The 20,177-nt window shown below is 46.6% G+C and overlaps 1 protein-coding gene across 4 annotated transcripts; it reads right to left on the bottom strand.

Moving 5' to 3' along the window:
• Nucleotides 1–10,849: 10,849 nt before the first annotated feature.
• Nucleotides 10,850–19,306, bottom strand: LOC128342499 (16 kDa beta-galactoside-binding lectin-like). 4 transcript variants are annotated; one of them, XM_053289838.1, is made up of 5 exons: nucleotides 19,173–19,306; nucleotides 15,645–15,724; nucleotides 15,346–15,517; nucleotides 13,429–13,580; nucleotides 10,850–11,273 (listed from the first exon to the last, which is right to left on the bottom strand). In XM_053289838.1, the coding sequence occupies exons 1-4, from the start codon at nucleotides 19,179–19,181 to the stop codon at nucleotides 13,434–13,436; spliced, it is 408 nt and encodes a 135-aa protein (XP_053145813.1). In that variant the 5' UTR covers nucleotides 19,182–19,306; the 3' UTR covers nucleotides 10,850–11,273; nucleotides 13,429–13,433. The 4 variants fall into 4 exon arrangements, with proteins under 4 accessions (XP_053145813.1, XP_053145812.1, XP_053145815.1 ...); XM_053289837.1 differs by lacking the exon at nucleotides 10,850–11,273 and having other exon boundaries at nucleotides 13,384–13,580; XM_053289840.1 differs by lacking the exons at nucleotides 10,850–11,273; nucleotides 19,173–19,306 and adding an exon at nucleotides 17,339–17,410 and having other exon boundaries at nucleotides 13,384–13,580.
• Nucleotides 19,307–20,177: the final 871 nt, after the last annotated feature.

Below are 20,177 nucleotides of genomic sequence, written 5' to 3'. Positions count from 1 at the left end.
CAGAAGAATGTGTATTTTGAGATCTCTTCAACACATGTACAGCAATAGTATTGCTGTACATATGTTGAAGGTATCTCAAAATTATACAATGTGGTGTACCTTACATAAGTTTCATGATTGCTTACCTCATTGGGTTATAGAGGTATACTGGGATGTTATAATTGCAAACAAACCAATTATGTTATGGTATCAGCACTTCTATATTTAAGCTGAGTAACTATTAAGGAAGGCAATGTGTTACATGGGAGTCCTTGAGATATTCGATATATGTTGCTGTTGAATGATTCCTCCCCCTGCAAGTCATATACAGTGCACTTCCAGCACAATAATATTTTTCTGCATTACAATACTGAATCCATATTGTAATTGTAATTTATTACAGACCAAGACCAGCAAGACTAAATCTATATAAAACTTATCCTCACATTCATTAGCTCTCAACCTTCTAAGATCAACTCACAGTCCAAAACACCAAGGCATTAAAGCTGCTCAGAATTCTTTTTTAAAAAATTGGTTTCAGAATTTATCACTGCATAAATATAAACTGAGTTCTTTCCTTCATGATCAATATTTGCCTGTTCTGTCAGAATAGAGCACCCCACACTCACTGTACTACTCAACATTACAGTATAAATCCATAAATAAAAAGCAACTGTTAAAGGTGGACCTCTAATATTCTGGGGATCTCTAAAAACATGAAAGCAGTCATCAGCAAGTCCCCTGGGGGTGTCCTTAGAAGCTCTTGGTAAAGCTTGGTGGTGGTGGTTTTCCTGCGGGGAGGCGGAGTCAAAGGTGCTGGTGTGTGTGTGTGAGAGAGGAGATGGGATTCCTCTGCCTGCTGAAGGCTGGTGGGGGGAGGGCTTGCCTCGAGCTTGAGAAGAGCCGAAGCCCGGCTAATGCTGCTGCTGGGGACAACGCATGTCTCTGAGGGAGGGAGACCCGGCATACTCCTTGCTGCTCAAGAAAAGTAGCGCGAGCGAGGAGGAGCTGGCAGCGCTGTGCCTCGCTGCAGCTGCCTGCTGTCGTCCGTGCGTCTCCTCCTCCGCCCTGCCCCCCATTGTAGTTAAGCCCTGGAGAGGCGGCACAATGCAAGCCGCGGCCCTGCCGCCTCCCTCGCTCTCGGGCACACATGACTTGAGGCGAGGGGAGCTTCTCGCTGCTGCACTGGCCCACCCGGAAGCTGCCAGGCCTCCCTTCCTCAGAGGATTCCCGTGCGGCGTGTGCGCATCCCCAGCAGCAGCCTTAGCTGGGCTTCGGGTCGAGCCCAAGGCAAGCCCCCCGGCCAACCTTCGCAGCCAAGCGCCAGGCTGCAGCAGGGAGCAAGCGTGGCGGGCAGAGAGGAATCCCATCTCATCCCAGGCACACACACCGGAGTCTTTGACTCGCGCCTCCCGCTTTGCAGAAAAAGCTGCCACATTTCCTGCTGCCGAACTTTACCAAGAACTTCTAGGGACACCTCCCGCAAGGAGGGCAGCCCGGCCAGAGGTGCCGAGAGTGAGACACCCACCCCACCATTTTCCTCAACCACCCTCCTCCCCCCATGTAAATTAAAATATATTTTTAAAAAACCTATCAACAACAAACGAACTACAACATGTTACACACCATGATCTGCTCAGTCTAGGGGGAAAGCAGCAGGACACGCTCTCTGCCACCGCTGCTGCCTCAGCTCCGGGTGATGGAGGTGGTGTCTGCTGCCAGCCACCGCCCCTGCCACCCCGAGACACCTCCCTGAGAGCCCCAAGAAGCCAGCTCAATTCAAGCAGCCGCCCAAATGTTTTCCGACCTCAACCATCCAGCGATGATGACGTTGGCCAGTAGCAGGCTAGGCAATGATGATCCTCCTCGCTGCATGCATGCATGAAGCAGAGAGAAAAGCCGGAGATCACTCAGCAGATCGTGCAGTGCACGTGCGCCAGGGGCAGAGTCAGAGACCTCGCGCTGCGCAAGCGCAAGTGGGGGAAGTGCCAGGAGGTCCAGCATCTAGCCAATGAGCAGCAGGCGGTAGCATGGCACCAAGAGCCGAGATGCGGAGGCTCTGGGGTGCCCAAAGCTACCATTTGAAGGGTGTAAGTGGGGGCGCCGGGGAGCGGGGGCAGTCAGTGGCATTTCTGCGCCCCCCTCAAGAGGCACCTAGGGCACGTGCCCTGCCTGCCCCACCCTGATTATGCATCTGCATGCAGACAGTAACCCGCCTCTCCTTTTTGCAGCACTGTACTCGGGAAATGCAGGGAAAGCTGCGCTGGTGCCAACCCTGCAGACCTCCACCCCGAATGGGGAACATGATAGCCCCCGCCTAGCAGGTACCCGCCCGAAGGAGAGCGCCTCCCCGGCCACTGCGTTCCAAACCACTGCTCAGGAATGGAGAGTGGTAGGGAATGTCTGACCAATAGGAAAGAGGCGTCCCTGCTTTCGTCAGCAGTTGCCGGTACGGTTGGACAGGTTGAGACTCCGTGAAAGCCAACCAACTCCTTGTGTTGGGGACTGGGGGAGGAGCAAGAATACATAGCAACTGACCAGGTACTCCGGTTGTAAAGCTAAGCAGCGTTAGCTCTTGTCGCCACCTGTTGGGAATTCTCTCTGGTAAGAGAATCCCTTTTTCATTATAGCAGAGTGCACAGAGGCACAACAACACAGCGGAATTTAGTAGGCATGCGTGTATGCTGAGAGTAAAGTAACTTGGAGCCAGTTAATAGTTTCAAATAATTATATATGGCATTTATTAGAGAACTCCATTCTAGATAGGAAAGTGAGGAGTTAGGATCTCTAATCTATCTATCTAGCTGGATGCAGATGGATTCTGCATCTCTGCACACATGGTGCAGGGAGAGGAGCTTGCATGTTGCAAGGCAGAAGGAACAGGAAGAGAGGGGAGAGAGAGGAAGGAAGTGGCTGGTAGGAAGGAAGTCCCTGAGATTAGCAATCTACATTCCAAAGGGATAGTGTCAGAGCAGTAGAGGAGGGATTACCAATGTCTTGACCCTCTAGCACTCTGACTCACTAGTCTGTCCTCCACTGTCTTTGAGACAAGAGACAGCACAAAGTCCTTAACTTCCAACACACCTGGATCATGGGAGACCTCCTGGAAACATTTAGATAATGCATATTTATATACTGCTTATCAACCAAAGTCCCCCAAGTAGTTTGCACGTATAAATAAATAAAATGGCTCCCTGTCCCCAAGGGGCTCACCCTTTAAAAAAGAAAGGCAAGATCACCAGCAACAGCCACTGGAGGGATGTTGTGCTGGGGAGGGAGAGGGCCAGTTGGCCTGCTAAATCAAGAGGAAAGAGGTCCTCTCACCACTGGACTTCCAGGCTGAAATCCAGGGACTCCACACCCTGGGGCTCCACAAATCCTCTTTAGTCTATGTGGGGTGGAGCGGTCACTGCTCCACCAGCCCATGTTGCACTGGTGGTGAAGCGTGTCTGTGACATGTGCCAGGAAGCCAAGTGTGACCTCTGCTTTAGAGACAGTGAGGAAAGGGGGGGGGGATATGTGGGATGGGAATATGTTGTTATGTGTTGAAATGTTTCTACTAATGCATATTTGCATAAATATACTTGTTTTGTAGTCTTACATTCTTGTGAGTTTAGTTGTTGTTTGTGTCCTCAAGAACCAAGATTCAGCCAGTCATGAGGAGAGGAGCGTGAGATGCTCCCCTTCTGAAGCGGGGCAGAGCTGAGCAGACTTTCAATTAAAGAGGCTGAGGGACCCTTTTTGAGCGAAAACATTAAAGTCACTAGTTTGGATGGCTTTAAAAGGGGCTTAGACAAATTCATGGAGAACAGCTGGATCAATGGCTACTAGATTGGTGGCTATAGGCCACCTCCAGCCTCAGAGGCAAGATAAATACCAGATGCAGGGGAGCAACAGCAAGAGAGAGAGCATGCCCTTGGCTCTTGCCTGTGGGCTTCCCAGAGACATCTGGTGGGCCACTGTGGGAAACAGGATGCTGGACCTGCTAGGCCTTGAGCCTGATCCAGCGGGGCTGTCCTTAGAGTACTCTTCTTCTCTGCTCCCCCAACCCCGCACACTGCCCCACTATTTCATAGCAGCTGGATTCCGTATACCCTTCAATCCTGGGATGAAATCAGTTTCCCAATGGGTTCCCTGGGAAATCTGAGACAGAGACAGGTTATGGGGAGTTTGATTCACTAGTCTCAGGAAGGCTAAGGAGATCTGATACACAAAGTCAATCTTGGGGCATCAGCATGACCCTGCAGAGAGAGACCTGTTCTCAGGGTCCTCGTATTAATATGACGTATCTGACCTTTCCTTTGCCAACGTGTATACAGATCTTTTTATGGACTTCAAAATACAGGTCCTCCATGCCAGCACCACATAAAGGGGTGCACGGAGGGGTGTCCAGAGTGTTCAAATGGCAATTTCCCATAACACCCCTCTAGAGATAGTCTCCTGATCTCTGGTTCAGTGTCCCTCCTTTTTCAAGGCCTCCTTGGGCATTATGGTTACAATATTCAGTCACTTAATAGTCTACACCAGTGTTTCCCAACGTTTTTGGAGTCATGGACTGGTGCATTATTAATGTGCCATTTCCTGGATCAGCAGTTAGTAAGGGGGTCACCCCCCTCACCCCCACCCCCTCATTTCGAGGAAGTGAAATGAACATTATCCAGCAGCGAGGGCTGCCTGGAAATGAGCTCTGGAGAGCTCCCACTGGCCCAAAATTGGTTTTCTGGGAGGTGATTTTTTTATTAGTGATGCCTCACGGACCCAATGCCTTGCGGACCGGCACAACTCAAGTTGTCCCTTGGGGAGGCCAACAAGGGCGGAATTGCGATGCCTACTGGCAGAGGGATCCAGCACTTCTGTGACAGATTGGTGAACTCGAGTGCTGAGGATTTTCAGTGATTACAATCTTATCCCAAGGTGGTGTCCTCCACCTTCCTCTCTTATTTGCACAACAGCCCTGTGAGAAAGCTGAGAAGTAGATCACTGAGCGAGGATTTTAAACTCAGTGCCAATCAACCATTCTAATTGTGGATCTTAATGACAACCTGATCGATCCCCAGATCCATTGCCTGACATGAGTAATTTTCCCCATTGACTCCTAACCATTCCCAGGAGCCCCAACAAGAAAGAGACAACCCAAGAAAGACAAGGCCACAAGGTCTTCAAATCGATTTATATTTTATTTGGGGAGGGGTGGGAGGGGGAAAGACCCACTGGTTGACTCTTCTTCAGCAGCAAGCCAAGGTGCTTGCAGAGCTCAAGAGGAAGGCCGTGCAGAGAAGGCAAAAAACCTGGGGACCGAGAGACCTCCCAGGGGAAAATTCCTTCTCGGCTCCAAAAAGCGGCAACCAGCCAGGCCTGCACGGCCAAGTTAAACAGTGGGCCTTGGTCAATCTGTGTTGGGGCAGGACCACCAATGGATGATCCTGCCCAGACACAGGTTGAGCTGCTCAACCAAAAGTTCTGTGCCTTTGGTTGCTGGGTCTTCGAGCTGCATAGGAAGGTTCTTCTTACAGGGAAAGGGGAGACCCCCGCTTCAGCCGTTGTGCCCGAATAGGACACGCTAGACGATGACAAACGGTCGTGGCCTGAAAAGAAGAGAGATTCCCGGTGTTAAATGGGAGGGAGGCAAGTGGGGGGGAAAGGGTGGGATGCAAAGGGGTTGGGAATGGGGGTGGGAGTCTTACTCACCAGTAGGAGCTCCCGAGGGAGCCTGCAGGGATCTAGAGGGGGGAAAGGGTACAGCTCGGGCGTCCTCTACCAATGGGGGCAGAGGGGGAACATTACTGGTTTCCTCTCTGCCCCCGCAGGGAGACTGAGCTACTCAGCAAAGGTGAGCTGCTTTTATTTGGGCTCAGAGGACAGTGGAGTATTATGATGTGTGCAGAAGTGGGAGGGGGGCTGTGATTGTGACAGAAGAAAGTGGCAGGCCATATTTAGACAGGCTTTTAAAGAAGCTATATACAGTATAGTCAAATGTGGGGAGGCCAACAAGGACTAGATTGTGATGCCCACTGGCACATTGATCAGACAGTGCTTTGCCATAAGATCTGAACATTAAAACCTTTTACCAAATTTAGACATTTTGTCCAGCCTGCTGATATCTGGCGCACAGCATCAAAACAGCCCCTACTGTCAACTAGCCAAATTTCAAGATAACCTGATATGAAATAATTGGTTGACCAAGGTTAAATATTTCCCAAGCATCTCCCCAAAAGACAAGAAGTAGTATATGTTTCATTTTTCAGCAACAGGACTAATTTTGAATTTGTAAGCAGCCTTCGGTACAACTTTATATGAAGAAAGTGTGGTTGGGGTGGGTATACACTGTAAAATTATCCGTTCAAAAATAAACATCTTAAAAGAGGATACCAAGCAATTTCACAACAACAATGCAAGAGTAGCTGCTGAAGAAATGAATTATTCCAACGTATTTTGATATCCTATTTTTTTCCAAGCAAAATCTATAAACCGTAAGATATATATGTAATAAAATCTCAGAAGATGTATGCAGAGAGAAAAGAGAATATCTATAAAATCACAAAGTTGTGCCATGGAGTTGGTGTTGACTCCTGGCGACCACAGAACCCTGTGGTTTTCTTTGGTAGAATGCAGGAGGGTTTTACCATTGCCATCTCTCGTGTAATATAAGATGATGCCTTTCAGCATCTTCCTACATCACTGCTGCCTGATAGAGATGTTTCCCATAATCTGGGAAAGATACCTACAGGATTTTGAACCAGCAACCGCTTCCTCTCTAGGCAAGTAACTTCCCCACTGCACCATTATTTATTTGTATGTTGGTTTATTTCATTTATATTCCGCCCTTCCAAAAATGGCTCCGAGCAGTTAGATGGCTGGATAAAATGACAATACCATATTGTTAATGAAACTGGCCCAGGGGTGATTGGTTGGCACCCCCAGTGTTCAGGCTGTTGGGGGAATTAGCTGTTAAAAGGGTCAGTTCCACCAGTTTTAATGTGTGCAAATGTTTGGACTCAAGTAATTTTATTTTTTATTTATTTATTTTATTTAACATTTATATCCCACTCTTCCTCCAAGGAGCCCAGAGTGGTGTACTACATACATGAGTTTCTCCTCACAACAACCCTGTGAAGTAGGTTAGGCTGAGAAAGAAGTGACTGGATTGAGGCAAGGTATAGTTTCAAAATTATAAAAGAAGAATTTATTTATAAGAGGGATACAGGAAGGAAACTGTGTGATTAAAGCAATAAAAAAATGTTACTAAGCAATGTAACGATAGCAAGGCATTTCTAACTCAAGGAGCACTAAAGTATGTTTCCAAATGAATTAACATCAATGAGTCTTTTAACTTAAGATCTAATTGTGTGAGCTTCCCAGGCGGGCAAGAGAAAAGAGGACAGAGGAAAGTGTGTGTATGTGTGTGGGGGGGTGTATCCTGCATATAAGAAAGAGATAGATTGAGCCCAGAGAACAGGGCAAGTGTCCAGTTTCACCTGTTCTGAACGATATGATTTCCAGGCTGCAGCGTTTCGCTCCTCCGAGGCGATGGGATGGGAAGCAGGGGGAGTGTAGAGATTAGTGAGAGGATGGATGCCCATGAGAAAGGTTTCTCGTGGGGCACAACTCCCTACACCTGCTAGGTAAGCTGGATGGACTGGCACACGGTAGTGATTTCAAGATCCAGGTAGTGATTTCAAGCTCTTTGTGGGTTGCAGTGGAGTCCCATGTAGCAAGACCAAGGGAGCACCAAGGTTGTGATGGAGTCTGAAATATAGCACCCAATGGTGAATACACGGAAGCACAAAGATTGCTTGTTGGAGTCCCAGGTGTAATACACAAGCAAGCACGAAGGTGGTTTGCTGTTAGTCTCCAGTAAAAGGCATGGGAGAGCACACTGGGTCATGGAGTTAGGGATACTTATATCCCAAAACATGCCCTGAATGGCTTAGGTCCAGGTTACCTTAGAGAGTGCCTTTTTCCATATGATCCTCATCGCACACTGAGGTCTTCTGGAGAGGTGTGGCAGAGGCAGTCTGGGAGGTGTGGCCAAGCTATGGCTGCTGATTACCAACAGGTAAGTTTCACATGCTAGCAAACAATGCTCAGAATCATCCAACGCAGATTAGAGCTCTATGTGGAAAGGGACATGCTGGATGTTCAAGCTGGTTTCAGAAAAGGCCAAGAAACAAAAGACATCATTGCTGATGTGCACTGGATAACTGAGAAAGCCAGAGAATACCAGAAAGAAGTCAATATGTGCTTTATTGACTACAGAAAAGCCTTCAATTGTGTCAACAATGTCAGGTTGTGGAATTTCCAGGGCATCGCATTGTCCTCATGGGAAACCTATACACAGGACCGGAAGCCACAGTCCAGATGGATCATGGTGAAACAGACTGGTTCCAGATCGGCAAAGGAGTAAGAAAAGGCTGTCTACTTTCTCCTTCTTTGTTCAGTTAATATGCTGAACCTAGAGAAGCTGGATTGGAAGAAGATGAGTGTGGCTTTATAGTTGTAAGAAGAAACATCAATAACCTGTGCTATGCTGATGACACCACTATGAGAGCTGAGAATGTGGATGATCTGCAAGCCCTAGTAATGAAAGTCAAGGAGCACAGTGAAAAAATGGGGCTATGACTAAATGTCAGGAAGACTAAACTAATGGCAACGGGTACAGCAACCAGCCTCAGAATTGATAATGAAGACACTGAAGTGGTGGATAGCTTCTGCCTTTTAGGATCAACCATCAACAGTAAAGGATCCAGCAGTCAAGAAATATGCCACAGAATAGCACTTGGTAGGGTTGCAATGAAGGCCTTGGAAAGGATATTTAGATGCTGTGACAAGTCCATACCTACAAATATTTGCATCGTTTGGGCAATGGTTTTTCCTGTGACACTCTATGGATGCAAAATCTGGACTTCGTAGAAGCAAGATAGAAAAAGCATTGATACTTTTGAACTTCAGCGCTGGAGAAGACTCTTGAGGATACCATGGACAGCCAGGAAAACAAACAAATGGATCATGGAACAAATCAATCCAGAACTTTCACTCGAGGCACGAATGACCAGGCTCAAATTATCACACTTCAGACACATTATGTGAAGACCCAGCTCCCTTGAGAAGTCTATAATGCTGGGAAAAGTTGAAGGAAAGAGAAGAAGAGGACGACCAGCAGCAAGGTGGATGGACTCAATTACGATAGAAATGAATGCAACACTGAGAGATCTTAAAGGGCCAAGTTGAAAACAGATCATCCTGGAGAGAATTTATCTATGTAGTCGCTAAGGGTCAACACCAACTTGATGGCACTTGACGGCGACTTCTTGGATAAGAACATCAGAACAGCCCTGCTGGATGAGGCCCAAGGAAGCCCATCTGGTCCAGCACCTTCTTTTGCACAGTGGCCCACCAGATGCCTCCGGGGAGCCTCCAGGCAAGAGGTGAGGGCACGCCCCCTCTCTTGCTGTTGCTCCCCTGGGAGATACCATGTGGGTCCTGGATGAGATTCCCCTTGGGGGCTGGGGCCGTATTTCAGGGGAAGAGCACCTGCAGGTATTCTGCCTTTCTGTGTACTCCCTTGGGTGCATGAGAGGAACAGGCAGTCCTTAGAAATGGGTTGGTTTATATTCCAGCAGCCTGGAGTCCAAAAAGCAAGTTCTTCCTTGATATATCTGGAGAAAAGGCCATCATAGAAATACAGAGATACCTCAGAGATTGGAGGGTGAAGTTAAGATGGCATCCTCCAGATGGAGGATTGAAGTTAAGATGGCATCTGGATCAGCTCAGGTGGTCTTCTGAAGTCTAAACCCTGTAAAGCTAAGAAATATAGGCTGCTACGGGTGTGTGTGTGTGTGTGTGTGAGTGAGAGAGAGAGAGAGAATCTAAGCTTGCTTTTAATCTGTGCTCCAGTGCTCCTGATTAAACGATTGCCACTGTACCTGGATGGCTTCTGTTGCAAAGCATTGAGAAGTTTTTACCCCCCAATATATGACTTCTTCTGAATTTGTATCTCTTCCTCTGAATTCCTAAGTGGAGCTGAGTGGTGCCCCTTGCTCCAAGAGAGGGGTGCAAATTGTAAAACAAACCGTTCAAAAATAGAAACAGATCAAAATGCAAACCAAGGAGTGTGTAGGATTGTGTAGTTGATACTAAAGTATTTCTATACCTCTTGGTATAGAGCAACTGAGCATGTCCTGGGATGACCCCCACCCCGTTCCAGCAGGTTCTCTCTCCTTTGGGCATCCACAAGCCATGTGCCTTCCCTTGATCCCTAGGTGCAGACTATGTGCTTATATGTGACCCTTTTGGCTTCACCAAAGTGGAGGCTTCTTCTCTGGGGACTCAGGGTGAAAAAATGTGTTTCAGTGGGTCATGCCCCCTTGTCGGACCTCTTACAGATAAAACACATATTGGCAGCCCCAAATGTCCTCCACATCTATGATTGGGGCATTATTTCCAACTATAGAGAGTTTTAAAGGTGGGCCCAATGTTCTCTGAATGGAGCCTCATCACCAGTAAGAGAAAGTGCCTTTCATTAGTATTGTTCAGAAGCAATGTAATGATCCAGCACTTCTGTGACAGATTGGTGAACTCGATTGCTGAGGATTTTCAGTGATTACAATCTTATCCCAAGGTGGTGTCCTCCACCTTCCTCTCGTATTTGAACAACCACCCTGTGAGAAAGCTGAGAAGTAGATCACTGAGTGAAGATTTGAAACTAGGAACTCCCCCATCCCAATCAACCATTCTACCTCTGGATCTTAAGCCCAACCTGATTGATCCCCAGATCCATTGCCTGACATGAGTAATTTTCCTCATTGACTCCTAACCACTCCCAGAAGAACCAGCAAGAAAGACGGCCCAAGAAAGACAAGGCCACAAGGTCTTCAAATCGATTTATATTTTATTTGGGGAGGGGTGGGAGGGGGAAAGGAACACTGGTTGACTCTTCTTCAGCGGCAAGCCAAAGCGCTTGCAGAGCTCAAGAGGAAGGCCGTGCAGAGAAGGCAAAAAACCTGGGGACCGAGAGACCTCCCAGGGGAAAATTCCTTCTCGGCTCCAAAAAGCGGCAACCAGCCAGGCCTGCACGGCCAGGTTAAACAGTGGGCCTTGGTCAATCTGTGTTGGGGCAGGACCACCAATGGATGACCCCGCCCAGACACAGCTTGAGCTACCTATGGCTCAACCAAAAGGACCATGCCTTTGGGAGCTGGGTCTTCGAGCTGCATGGGAAGGTTCTTCTTACAGGGAGGGGGAGAGACCCCGCATCAGCCCTTTTGCCCGAGAGGGGCACAGTAGACGGTCGTGGCCTGAAAAAGAGAGAGAGAGATTCCCTGTGTTAAATTGGCAGGAGGCAAGTGGGGAAAAGGGTGGGAGATGGGAAGGGAACGGGGTGGGAGTCTAACTTACCAGTAGGAGCTCCCGAAGGAGCCTGCAGGGGTCTAGGAGGAGGCAGCTCGGAATCCTCTACCAGAAATCTGGATCCCCTACAGGGACTGAGATTGCGGGAAAAGCCCAGGACTTCGGCCGCCCTCCCACATCTCGCGGGGGCAGAGGGGGAACATTACCCGTTTCCTCTCTGCCCCACCCCCCGCCAGGGAGACTGAGCTACTCAGCAAAGGTGAGCTGCTTTTATTTGGGCTCTGAGCACATGGAGTATTATGATGCGGGCAGAAGTGGGAGGGGGGCTGTGATTGCTCTCATTGTGACAGCAGAAAGAGGCAGGCCATATTTAGACGGGCTTTTAAAGAAACCATATATGGTCAAAATTGGGGAGGCCAACAAGGACAGGATTGTGATGCCCACTGACAGAGGCATCAGGCAATTGCCTCGTGATCAGTTTCAATATCATCTGATATGAAATAGTTGAGTCTCAGCAATTTAAGTGTTTCCCTAGCATATCCCCAAAAGACAGCAATTACTGAGGGGTTCTTTTGGCAGTATGACCTTTCATTTGCCAAATAGACTTCAGTGCAACTTTACTAATATAAAAAATAGAAGCCAGGGGATGATATGCTTAGAATGAACAGACGCTCTTACCCCTGGACTTTGGGGCCGAAGTCCAGGGCCTCCACACACCCTGGGCCCCCCAAATCCTCTCTAGTCTGTCCTGGGTGGTTTGGTCTGTACCCTCAAGAACCTGCATGTTAAAAAATGATGTTTAACTTGCGTGGTGGGGGGGGGAGCAGCTCCAAAGGGGTTTCGGTCCAGGCTCCAAAATTACCTAGTCGCACCTCTGAAAATTGAACAATTCAGAAACGAACTGCTCAAATAAGCAGCTCAAAAGTGGATACCAAGCAATGTCTCCAAAACAATGCCAGAGCAGCTGCTGAAAAGATTGCTTTCATCATGTTTTAGTATCTTTCTTTAAAAACAAAAATTGTTATAACTTAAAATACACACATAAGAAAATCTCTGAACATGTATGCATAGAGAAAACATAAGATCTATAAAATGACAATACCATATGTTTCATAAAACTGCACACAGTATTCCAAGGGAGATGCAACCAGCACAGAACAGAGTGTATTCTGTAATAGATTGGAGCAGGGGCTGATGGGAGTTGTAGTTCAGCAACCTCTGGAGGCCCCCAATTTGGGAAGGCTTGGTCTAGACCAGGTCTGCTCAACTTTGGCCCTGCAGCTGTTTGGACCAGAGCTCCCATAATCCCCAGCCACAGTGGCCAATAGCCAGGGATTATGGGAGTTGTAAGCCAACATATGCAGAAGGGCCAGAGTTGAGCAGGGCAGCCCTGACCGAAACTCTTCTGCACCCTAGGATTCTTCCCAAGGAAACTTGACTAGAAGTACTCCACTATTACTGTCCTTTAGCACTGCTGAACTATTGCTTTTCTGTAGCATTAGCAGAGGTGCCATGCAATATTAACATAGCACTATGTTGTCTAGCAATCTCTTTCCCATGGAATATATCTTTCTATGTTGTCTATTCACATTGAGCAAAGTTCACAACCTGCATACATGTGCAGCCTCTGTTATTGCTACAGTTGATTCTACTTATGGCACTAATGAGCAATTGCCCCTTAATCCTCTGAATTGTAACCTCTCCCCCCGCTCACCCCCCCCCCAAGTGGCCTGTGTCTCTAGAAAATTATCAGTCTCAGACTATTTAAAGCTGTCCTGGAAATTTTAATGACTTGGCAGTGAAAAATTCTCCAGGAATAACTTCACTTAAAGTTGCAAGCCCTAGAATTGCCCCTTGTCAGTTTTTCTTCAAATCCCAGATATTTCAGTTTCCAGCTGTTTTTATTCAGTTAAGAACTGTTTTTGCTATAAAGACAGTCTGAACCTGGAAAGAGGAAGTGTTTCATTAAAATAAAGAAAAACCCTGAAAGGTCTTAATAGCGTTTTGTCTACTAGGACAGGCAAAAGCTACAGGAAGCCAGAAATAAGACAAGTAATGTCTTGTCTTAATTGCAGATTTATTAGAATACACATAGCACATTACTGAGTTCATTCAAACTTGAGGGATGTCATCTTGAAGTCTCCAGCCACAGAGAGGAATTCTGCAGACTCCAGCCCTAATCGGTTGGGGAACTTGATCACCTGATCTTCATGCACCTTCACTGTTACTTCCTTGGCATCAAAGGAGAGGCAGAGCTATGAAAGAGATAAAGGGGTTAGAGCTCACTGCCATTTCCCTGCTAACAGAAGAAGCAGCACCTTTTAAAGTGGTGATTATCTTCGTTAGCACAACTGGCCCACTTTAGCCCGAGCACAGCATCCCACTAGTGGCTGTTCCTGGTTTCTACCTTGTGTTTTAGACACAAGTGCTTTTGTGAGCCCTTGTTCTTCTGTGTAAACCACCAAGAAGTTGTTGATTTGTTGTATAAATGTTGCTAGTAGTAGTAGTAGTAGTAGTTTCCTGGGAGAAATTGTTAAGAGTACTTGTACTATCCCAGAAGTAACACAGTCCAGACAATCAGCTCTGCATTTCAGATCATATGCAATTCCTCAGGAACACCTTTGTCTGGTGCACTTACTGATGCTACCCTGGGGAATATGTAGAGCATCAAAAAGGGTATAGAAGTTAATCCCCCTCTCCTGGAAAATGGGACTCTAAAGGAGTGCAGCGAGGACTCATGACAGCTCTCAGGATCCTCAAGCAGTTCCCAAACATCTATGGTGACACTGAAGCAGAGAGATCTGAGGAGGAGACCAAGGGGTTGGCCTACTGCAGCTTCCTTTGACAATGTTGAATACCACCATGAGTGTCCACAGAACTTTCTGTGATGGGGAGGCAAAAACTGTAATCCTACGCTCACTTACCTGGGAGCAAGTACCATTGAATTCAATGGGACTGGATCAATCCAGGGGGGAAATGCCCCCCTTGACCCTCTCCAGATGCCCATGACCACCCTCCCTATAAAGCTAGGGGATTTTATCTGCTTGGGCTGTCATACACTTACATCTTAAGCCTCATGCAACTATCCCTTCACTATCTGCAGCTTGACTGGAGACACACATCAGTGCTTTTTGGTCATGGCACTCATCTTTGGAACTGCAAGTCCTCCTGTGTTCCACCAACTGGTCAACATATGATTGTTCTGTCAAACCAACATGGGACAGTGCATGATACTCCCTTCTGTGGTTTTACTACTGTATGATTATGGATGTGCAAGACACGTTTCCATTGATTAATTGGCTGGGAGCCCTCTTGGTCAGAAGATGGGGTACAGGTATCCCAGGAGCATTTGTGTTTCTAGCTCAGGGTAGGCAACCTTGGCTCTTGGGCTGTTGAACTACAACTCCCAGTGAGTTGTGGCTGGGGATAAAGGGAGCAGTAGTTCAAATGGCTGGAGAGTCAAGGCTGCCTACCCCCATTCTGGCCTCACTGGTTCTATCTCTACTCATTCAGCAAGTGGCCCTATATTAGTTAGGCATGCTAAAGGAAAGTCTCTTGCTTTCAGAGTGATTTGGTAATGCTGAACTGTGTATCGTGGCAGGTGATTGCCATTTAACTTTCAGTACCCAAGAACAGGCCAGGCCTCCAGTCCTTTGGATTCTTTTCTCTTTCTTCACACACACATCCAAGATAGTACCTGAACCCCACTCAGATTTGAGATGTGAAATGTATAGCTTTTCACACTAATCAAGAAGCAAAACTTTCCTCTGCCAATCCACAGGAGCAGAGACTTGAGCAATGACTTCTGGTTCCCAGTTGAATATACAGCCATATGGGCAGGTCCACAGAACCACCAGAACTAGGATGAGGCACCATGGAGATATGACACAGTAGGCCTCCCATTCTGTACTGCTATCTAGCTATTGGGCAGCATTCAAATGGGCAGAATACAGCTTTATATCAATGGCTCAGTCCTGTCCCTGCAGCCCTTCTCTCTCACTGGATTAGTCTCTTGCTCACCTTGACCTCCTCTCCCTGCCGGAAGGGGAATGCCGACTCTCGTTTCTCCTCACCCCATTTTCCACTTGTCATGGAGTTACACACAATCGTCTTGGCCTCTCCATCACTCTCAAATCGAGGGTTAAAGTATAGCATCAGATCAGAACAATCCCGGCCCAGCTTAAGGGTAAAGCTAGTCACAAAACACAAGAACCAGAGTCAGATTTGAGCTTCTAATTCCAACTACAATTCCATAGTGGTCCTTCAATTCCAGCCAATACCAAGCCATTCCTGCCCTTTAGTATCCCATCAATACAAACCTCTTGGCCTCTGCAGTCAGTTTCCCCTTCACTTGGACAAGTTCACCAGCCTTCATGTTCAAGTGGGAGAAGACCATTTGCTGAAACAAGGGCAAGCAGAAGAATTAGGTGTATAGTCTCTAATGGGTAGGGTGAAATATGAAATGAACTGCCTGTGTCTCCAGATCCACCTACTCTGGAGCATGCTTCCTAGAGCATCAGGACTATAGGAGCTTTCTGGCCAACTTGTTACAGCGCCAGCTCTGTTTATCGGGGAGACAATAGTGGAGGCTGGAATGCCAGACAGATGGTAGTCACAGTGATCCAAGTGCTACAGTGCCATGGATAGGCATGGCCAGTGTGGTGTAGTGATTAGAGTACGGCATAAGAGCCTGGAGATTCAAATTCAACCCCCACTCCTACACACAGCTGACTGGGAGAGCCAGGGCCACTCAGCCTTACCTTAGCATTGAGAGGATTAAATAAGTGGGGAGTACCTAATGGCACAATGGGGAAATGACTAGCAAGCCAGAGGTTGCCAGTTCAGACCCCCACTGGTATGTTTCCCAGACTATGGGAAACACCTATATCGGGCAGCAGCAATATAGGAAGATCCTGAAAGGAATCATCTCATGCTGCACAGGAGGCGGCAATGGTAAACCCCTTTTGTATTCTACCAAAGACAACCACAGGGCTCTGTGGTCACCAGGAGTCGACACCGACTCAATGGCACACTTTACATTTACCTTGTATCTGAAGTGTAAATAGAGGCTCTTCTCAGAGTGTAAGGAGAGGAGACACAAGGACCTACCTGCAAGAAGGTTATAGTCCATTTGGGAAGACTAGAGCTCTCTCAGAAGGATTGGACCTATTCTCTGATCCCATGGTTGAAGTTACAGGAACACTAGGAACAGAGGCGTATCTAGGGAAAATAGCGCCTAGGGCAAGAACTGAAATTGCACCCCTTGTCCAAACATCTGACACCCATCTTTCACATAACTTTACCATAACGTCAGCTGAAAAATACAAGTCAAGCTCATTAATCTTTTAATATTTCAAAGACTATTTAGCAGTGGATGTAGCCAGGGACCATTTGAGCATGTGCAGTGGCCATTTTTTTATTTTTTTATTTTTTTAATGGCCACTGAAAACAAAATGGCTGCCGTGCATGCTCAAATGGCCTCTGTGAGACCTGGCATGGCCTAGGGCCTCACAGAGGCCATTTGAGTATGCACAGTGACCATTTTGTTTTTGGTGGCCATTTTTAAATTTGAAAAAATGCCCCCCCTTCAAGTGGTGCCAGGGGCACGTGCCCTGCCTGCCTCATGCTAGATATGCCCCTGACTAGGAAATATCTTCTAGCTGTTAGTGAACCAATCTGCTTCATGCAATGGCAGGCTCTCCTTCTCTAGAGGCGGGATATTGGCCATCTATTACTAGGCATGCTGTAGCAGATTCCTGTCTTGAATATGGGCTGACTGACAAGAGGACTTCTTAAGTTCCCTCTCAACTCTAGGATTCTATGATTCCAGACACAAGGAACAAACAAGTTGTTCTAGTAAGAACTAATCTGCCTACTTTCCTTTCACTATCCCTACAGCTGGACTAAATTTGGTTCAAATTGAGGTCCACAAGTTTATGCATCCACCATCTTGACTTGGGGTGGATTACATCAACACAAATGTTGAGGTGTCACTATGTCTCTTCAACTGTACCTGATTTGGTTCATATTCGTCCAGTTGTTGAAGTTGATAGGGGGACACACACACAAAATGCTGGATGATCTCATAAACCTACTGGAAAGTTGGCTTATGAGCATTTAAACATAATTTAGCTCAATTAGGGTTTGGGAATGAAGATTTGAGGGATATACTATAGGTCCTATGGAAAAGAAAGGTTTTTAAGATGATTTTAAAGGGAAAAAGAGACAATTTATTGTGGCTAGGGATTATGGGAGTTCTAGTTCAACAGCAGCTGGAGAGCCAAGGTTCCCTAGGTAAAGGTAAAGTGTGCCATCAAGTCGATTTTGACTCCTGGCACCCACAGAGCCATGTGGCTTTCTTTGGTAGAATACAGGAGGGATTTACCATTGCCTCCTCTCATGCAGTTTGAGATGATGCCTTTCAGCATCTTCCTATATCGCTGCTGCCCAATATAGGTCTGGGAAACATAGCAGCAGGGATTTGAACCGGCCACCTTCTGATTGTTAGTCAAGCATTTCCCCGCTGCACCAGTTGTCTTAAGGTTCCCTAGCCCTAGCTTAAAATAAGTCCTGGTACAGCTACTGAAGAGTGCTCCAAGCCACTAAGATAAAGCCTCAAGCATTTCAGGAAGGCTTAACTTGGCACTCTTCTTGGTGGCTATACTGGCAGGTGTATCTTTTTTCCACCAGGACCCCAGGGGTCAGCCATGGCTCTTTAACAAGTGGTCTGATAGCCAGTCCCTGCTGGTGGGAGGAGACTCACCCATCCCTGTAAGCTTTTAGCAGAAGACTAGTTGCCTACTCAGTGTCACAAAGCAATGGAACAAAGCATTCTCACATGCAGGCCAAAGAAAGGTAGGTCAAATAGCAGCAATAGCTATTTCTGCTTGGTAACTAGTCAATAGCACTTCAGCCATACTTACACTACATAGTTAAGGCTGAATTACACTATCCCCACCAGGTGATAGTGCGGCCCACCCACATGAGAATTGTAGTTCTACAGTGGCTAGGAATTGCTCAGATTTCTCAGCACTGTAGAACCCAAGGGAAAGAGTTGTGGTATGTAAGAACAAGGCAGTGGAGTGGAGTCAGAAATAATAATATCTATTTCATTAAACTATGTACAGAGAGGCAAGGGCAGACTGCTTTTCAGTGCTCTTGCTGTTGGCTTGTTTGTTAGCCCCACCTCTACTCCAGGACTGGAATACAAGAAACTAAAGCCTCATCCAAAAGCTGGCCTGGATTAAAGAGTGGATTAGCCAAAGCCACAAGCACCCCCACTGAACTACAACAGCCAAAATTCCTTGAAGGGATTACCAGATGTCAAAAGATTCAAAGTATCAACAGGAGCTTAGGTTAGGTATGCCCTCTGAGATACTGCCTCCATGTATTTCCAGCTTCTATGTGGCAAGTAGTTTATATGAATCCTAGAAACTCACAAGACTAGCCTCAGACTGGAGATGAGAAGAGATTCCAAGTACATAATACAACATGGCTATTAGGCCAAGACTAAGGAGTCTACTGCCACCTGTTTCAACAAGCTGTGGGGCAGGGAGCTGTAGTTTAGGAGTACATCAGCACAGAGAGAGCTTGCAACACCCACTGTTTCAATAGTTTCTGTACATGGTTGTTTCTTTATGTTTATTAAGCTTTACCAAACCAAATAAAAATGGGATGGTGCAAGACCATAGACACTGCTCTCTAATATGCAGTAGGTTTTCAGGAGTAGTTAACTATTTTTCTTATTTATACAGCCTCACCAAAAAGAAAGTTAAACATCCAATACTAAGCATTAACTAACAACAAATACTACCTTCACACTCAGTTTCATACTAGAGATAACTTACAGATTCCATTGTAGCTATGCCTCAGCTTGGCTCCAAAAAAGAATACACTGCTACTATCTTTTACCTGCTCTGCCTGAGCTTTAAATATTAGCCAGGTGTAGCCCCATTCCCCTTCCAACCAATCAAAAGGAAAGTCTGAAAACAACCAGCAGCCAAGTTAGCAGGTACTGACCAATAGAAACTGTGATCTTATCAGTGGGGTGTATTCTGCCAAATTGCTATGGGGCCTGCATTTGCATTTGCTATCATACATCTCACCTGGACAAATTTTTGAGTCTTAAAGACTCTTAAGGATCCAGCCCTATATCTGGGAACCAGTTTATATCAAAAGGATACAGTCCAATGTAATCTATACTGGCACTTCCAGTATTACACTAAGCTGGTTGTCATTCTAAGGACCAACTCTGGACATATAGGGCTTTAACTGTAGAAGTAGAGTGTCCTCAGTGGTGTCCATAGAGTGTTATAGCCAATAATAGATTAAAGTCCTTTTTTCTATCTTATGGTTTATTTAGTCAGCAGAATGAAATGGTAATTTTTTTTTAAAGGAAAGTACTTCACCTTAAGTGGCATAGTGGTGAAATGTTTGACTAAGCAGAAGGTGCCAGTTTGAATCCCTGCTGGTATTGTATTGGGCAGCAGCAATATAGCAAGATGTTGAAAGGTATTATCTCATACTGCATGAGAGGATGCCATGGTAAATCCCTCCTGTATTCTACCCAAAGGAGTAGAAATCGACTTGACAGCACACTTTACTTTACTTCTCCAGGCTGCAGGTGCAGGGTCACATGATTGAAAACCCATCCCCAACGCGCACCCCCCCCCCACACATGGAAAATTAGCATGTTAGAGGAAAGGATGTTAGCATAACCTTCTCCCTGATGCAGTAGTTTTCTATGTGCAGGACGTTGTTAGCCTATTTCTGAAGAGAAGAAAGCTTATGAGATCACCATGTCTGTATATGAAACATCTCTCTCTCTCTCTCTCACACACACACACACACAC

Source organism: Hemicordylus capensis, chromosome 2 (genome assembly GCF_027244095.1).
Source record: "Hemicordylus capensis ecotype Gifberg chromosome 2, rHemCap1.1.pri, whole genome shotgun sequence".
Classification (NCBI taxonomy): Eukaryota; Metazoa; Chordata; class Lepidosauria; order Squamata; family Cordylidae; genus Hemicordylus; species Hemicordylus capensis.
Note: the sequence above shows the minus strand (reverse complement) of the source record. Positions and strands in the feature narration are given on the sequence as shown.

What these genes read in the sequence shown, in the direction of transcription:
- LOC128342499 (XM_053289838.1), bottom strand. An exon ending in CTGACTGCAGAGGCCAAGAG is followed by an intron (nt 15,518 to 15,644) that starts GTTTGTATTGAT and finishes TTTTGTGACTAG; the next exon opens with CTTTACCCTTAAGCTGGGCC. An exon ending in GGCAGGGAGAGGAGGTCAAG is followed by an intron (nt 13,581 to 15,345) that starts GTGAGCAAGAGA and finishes TCTCTTTCATAG; the next exon opens with CTCTGCCTCTCCTTTGATGC.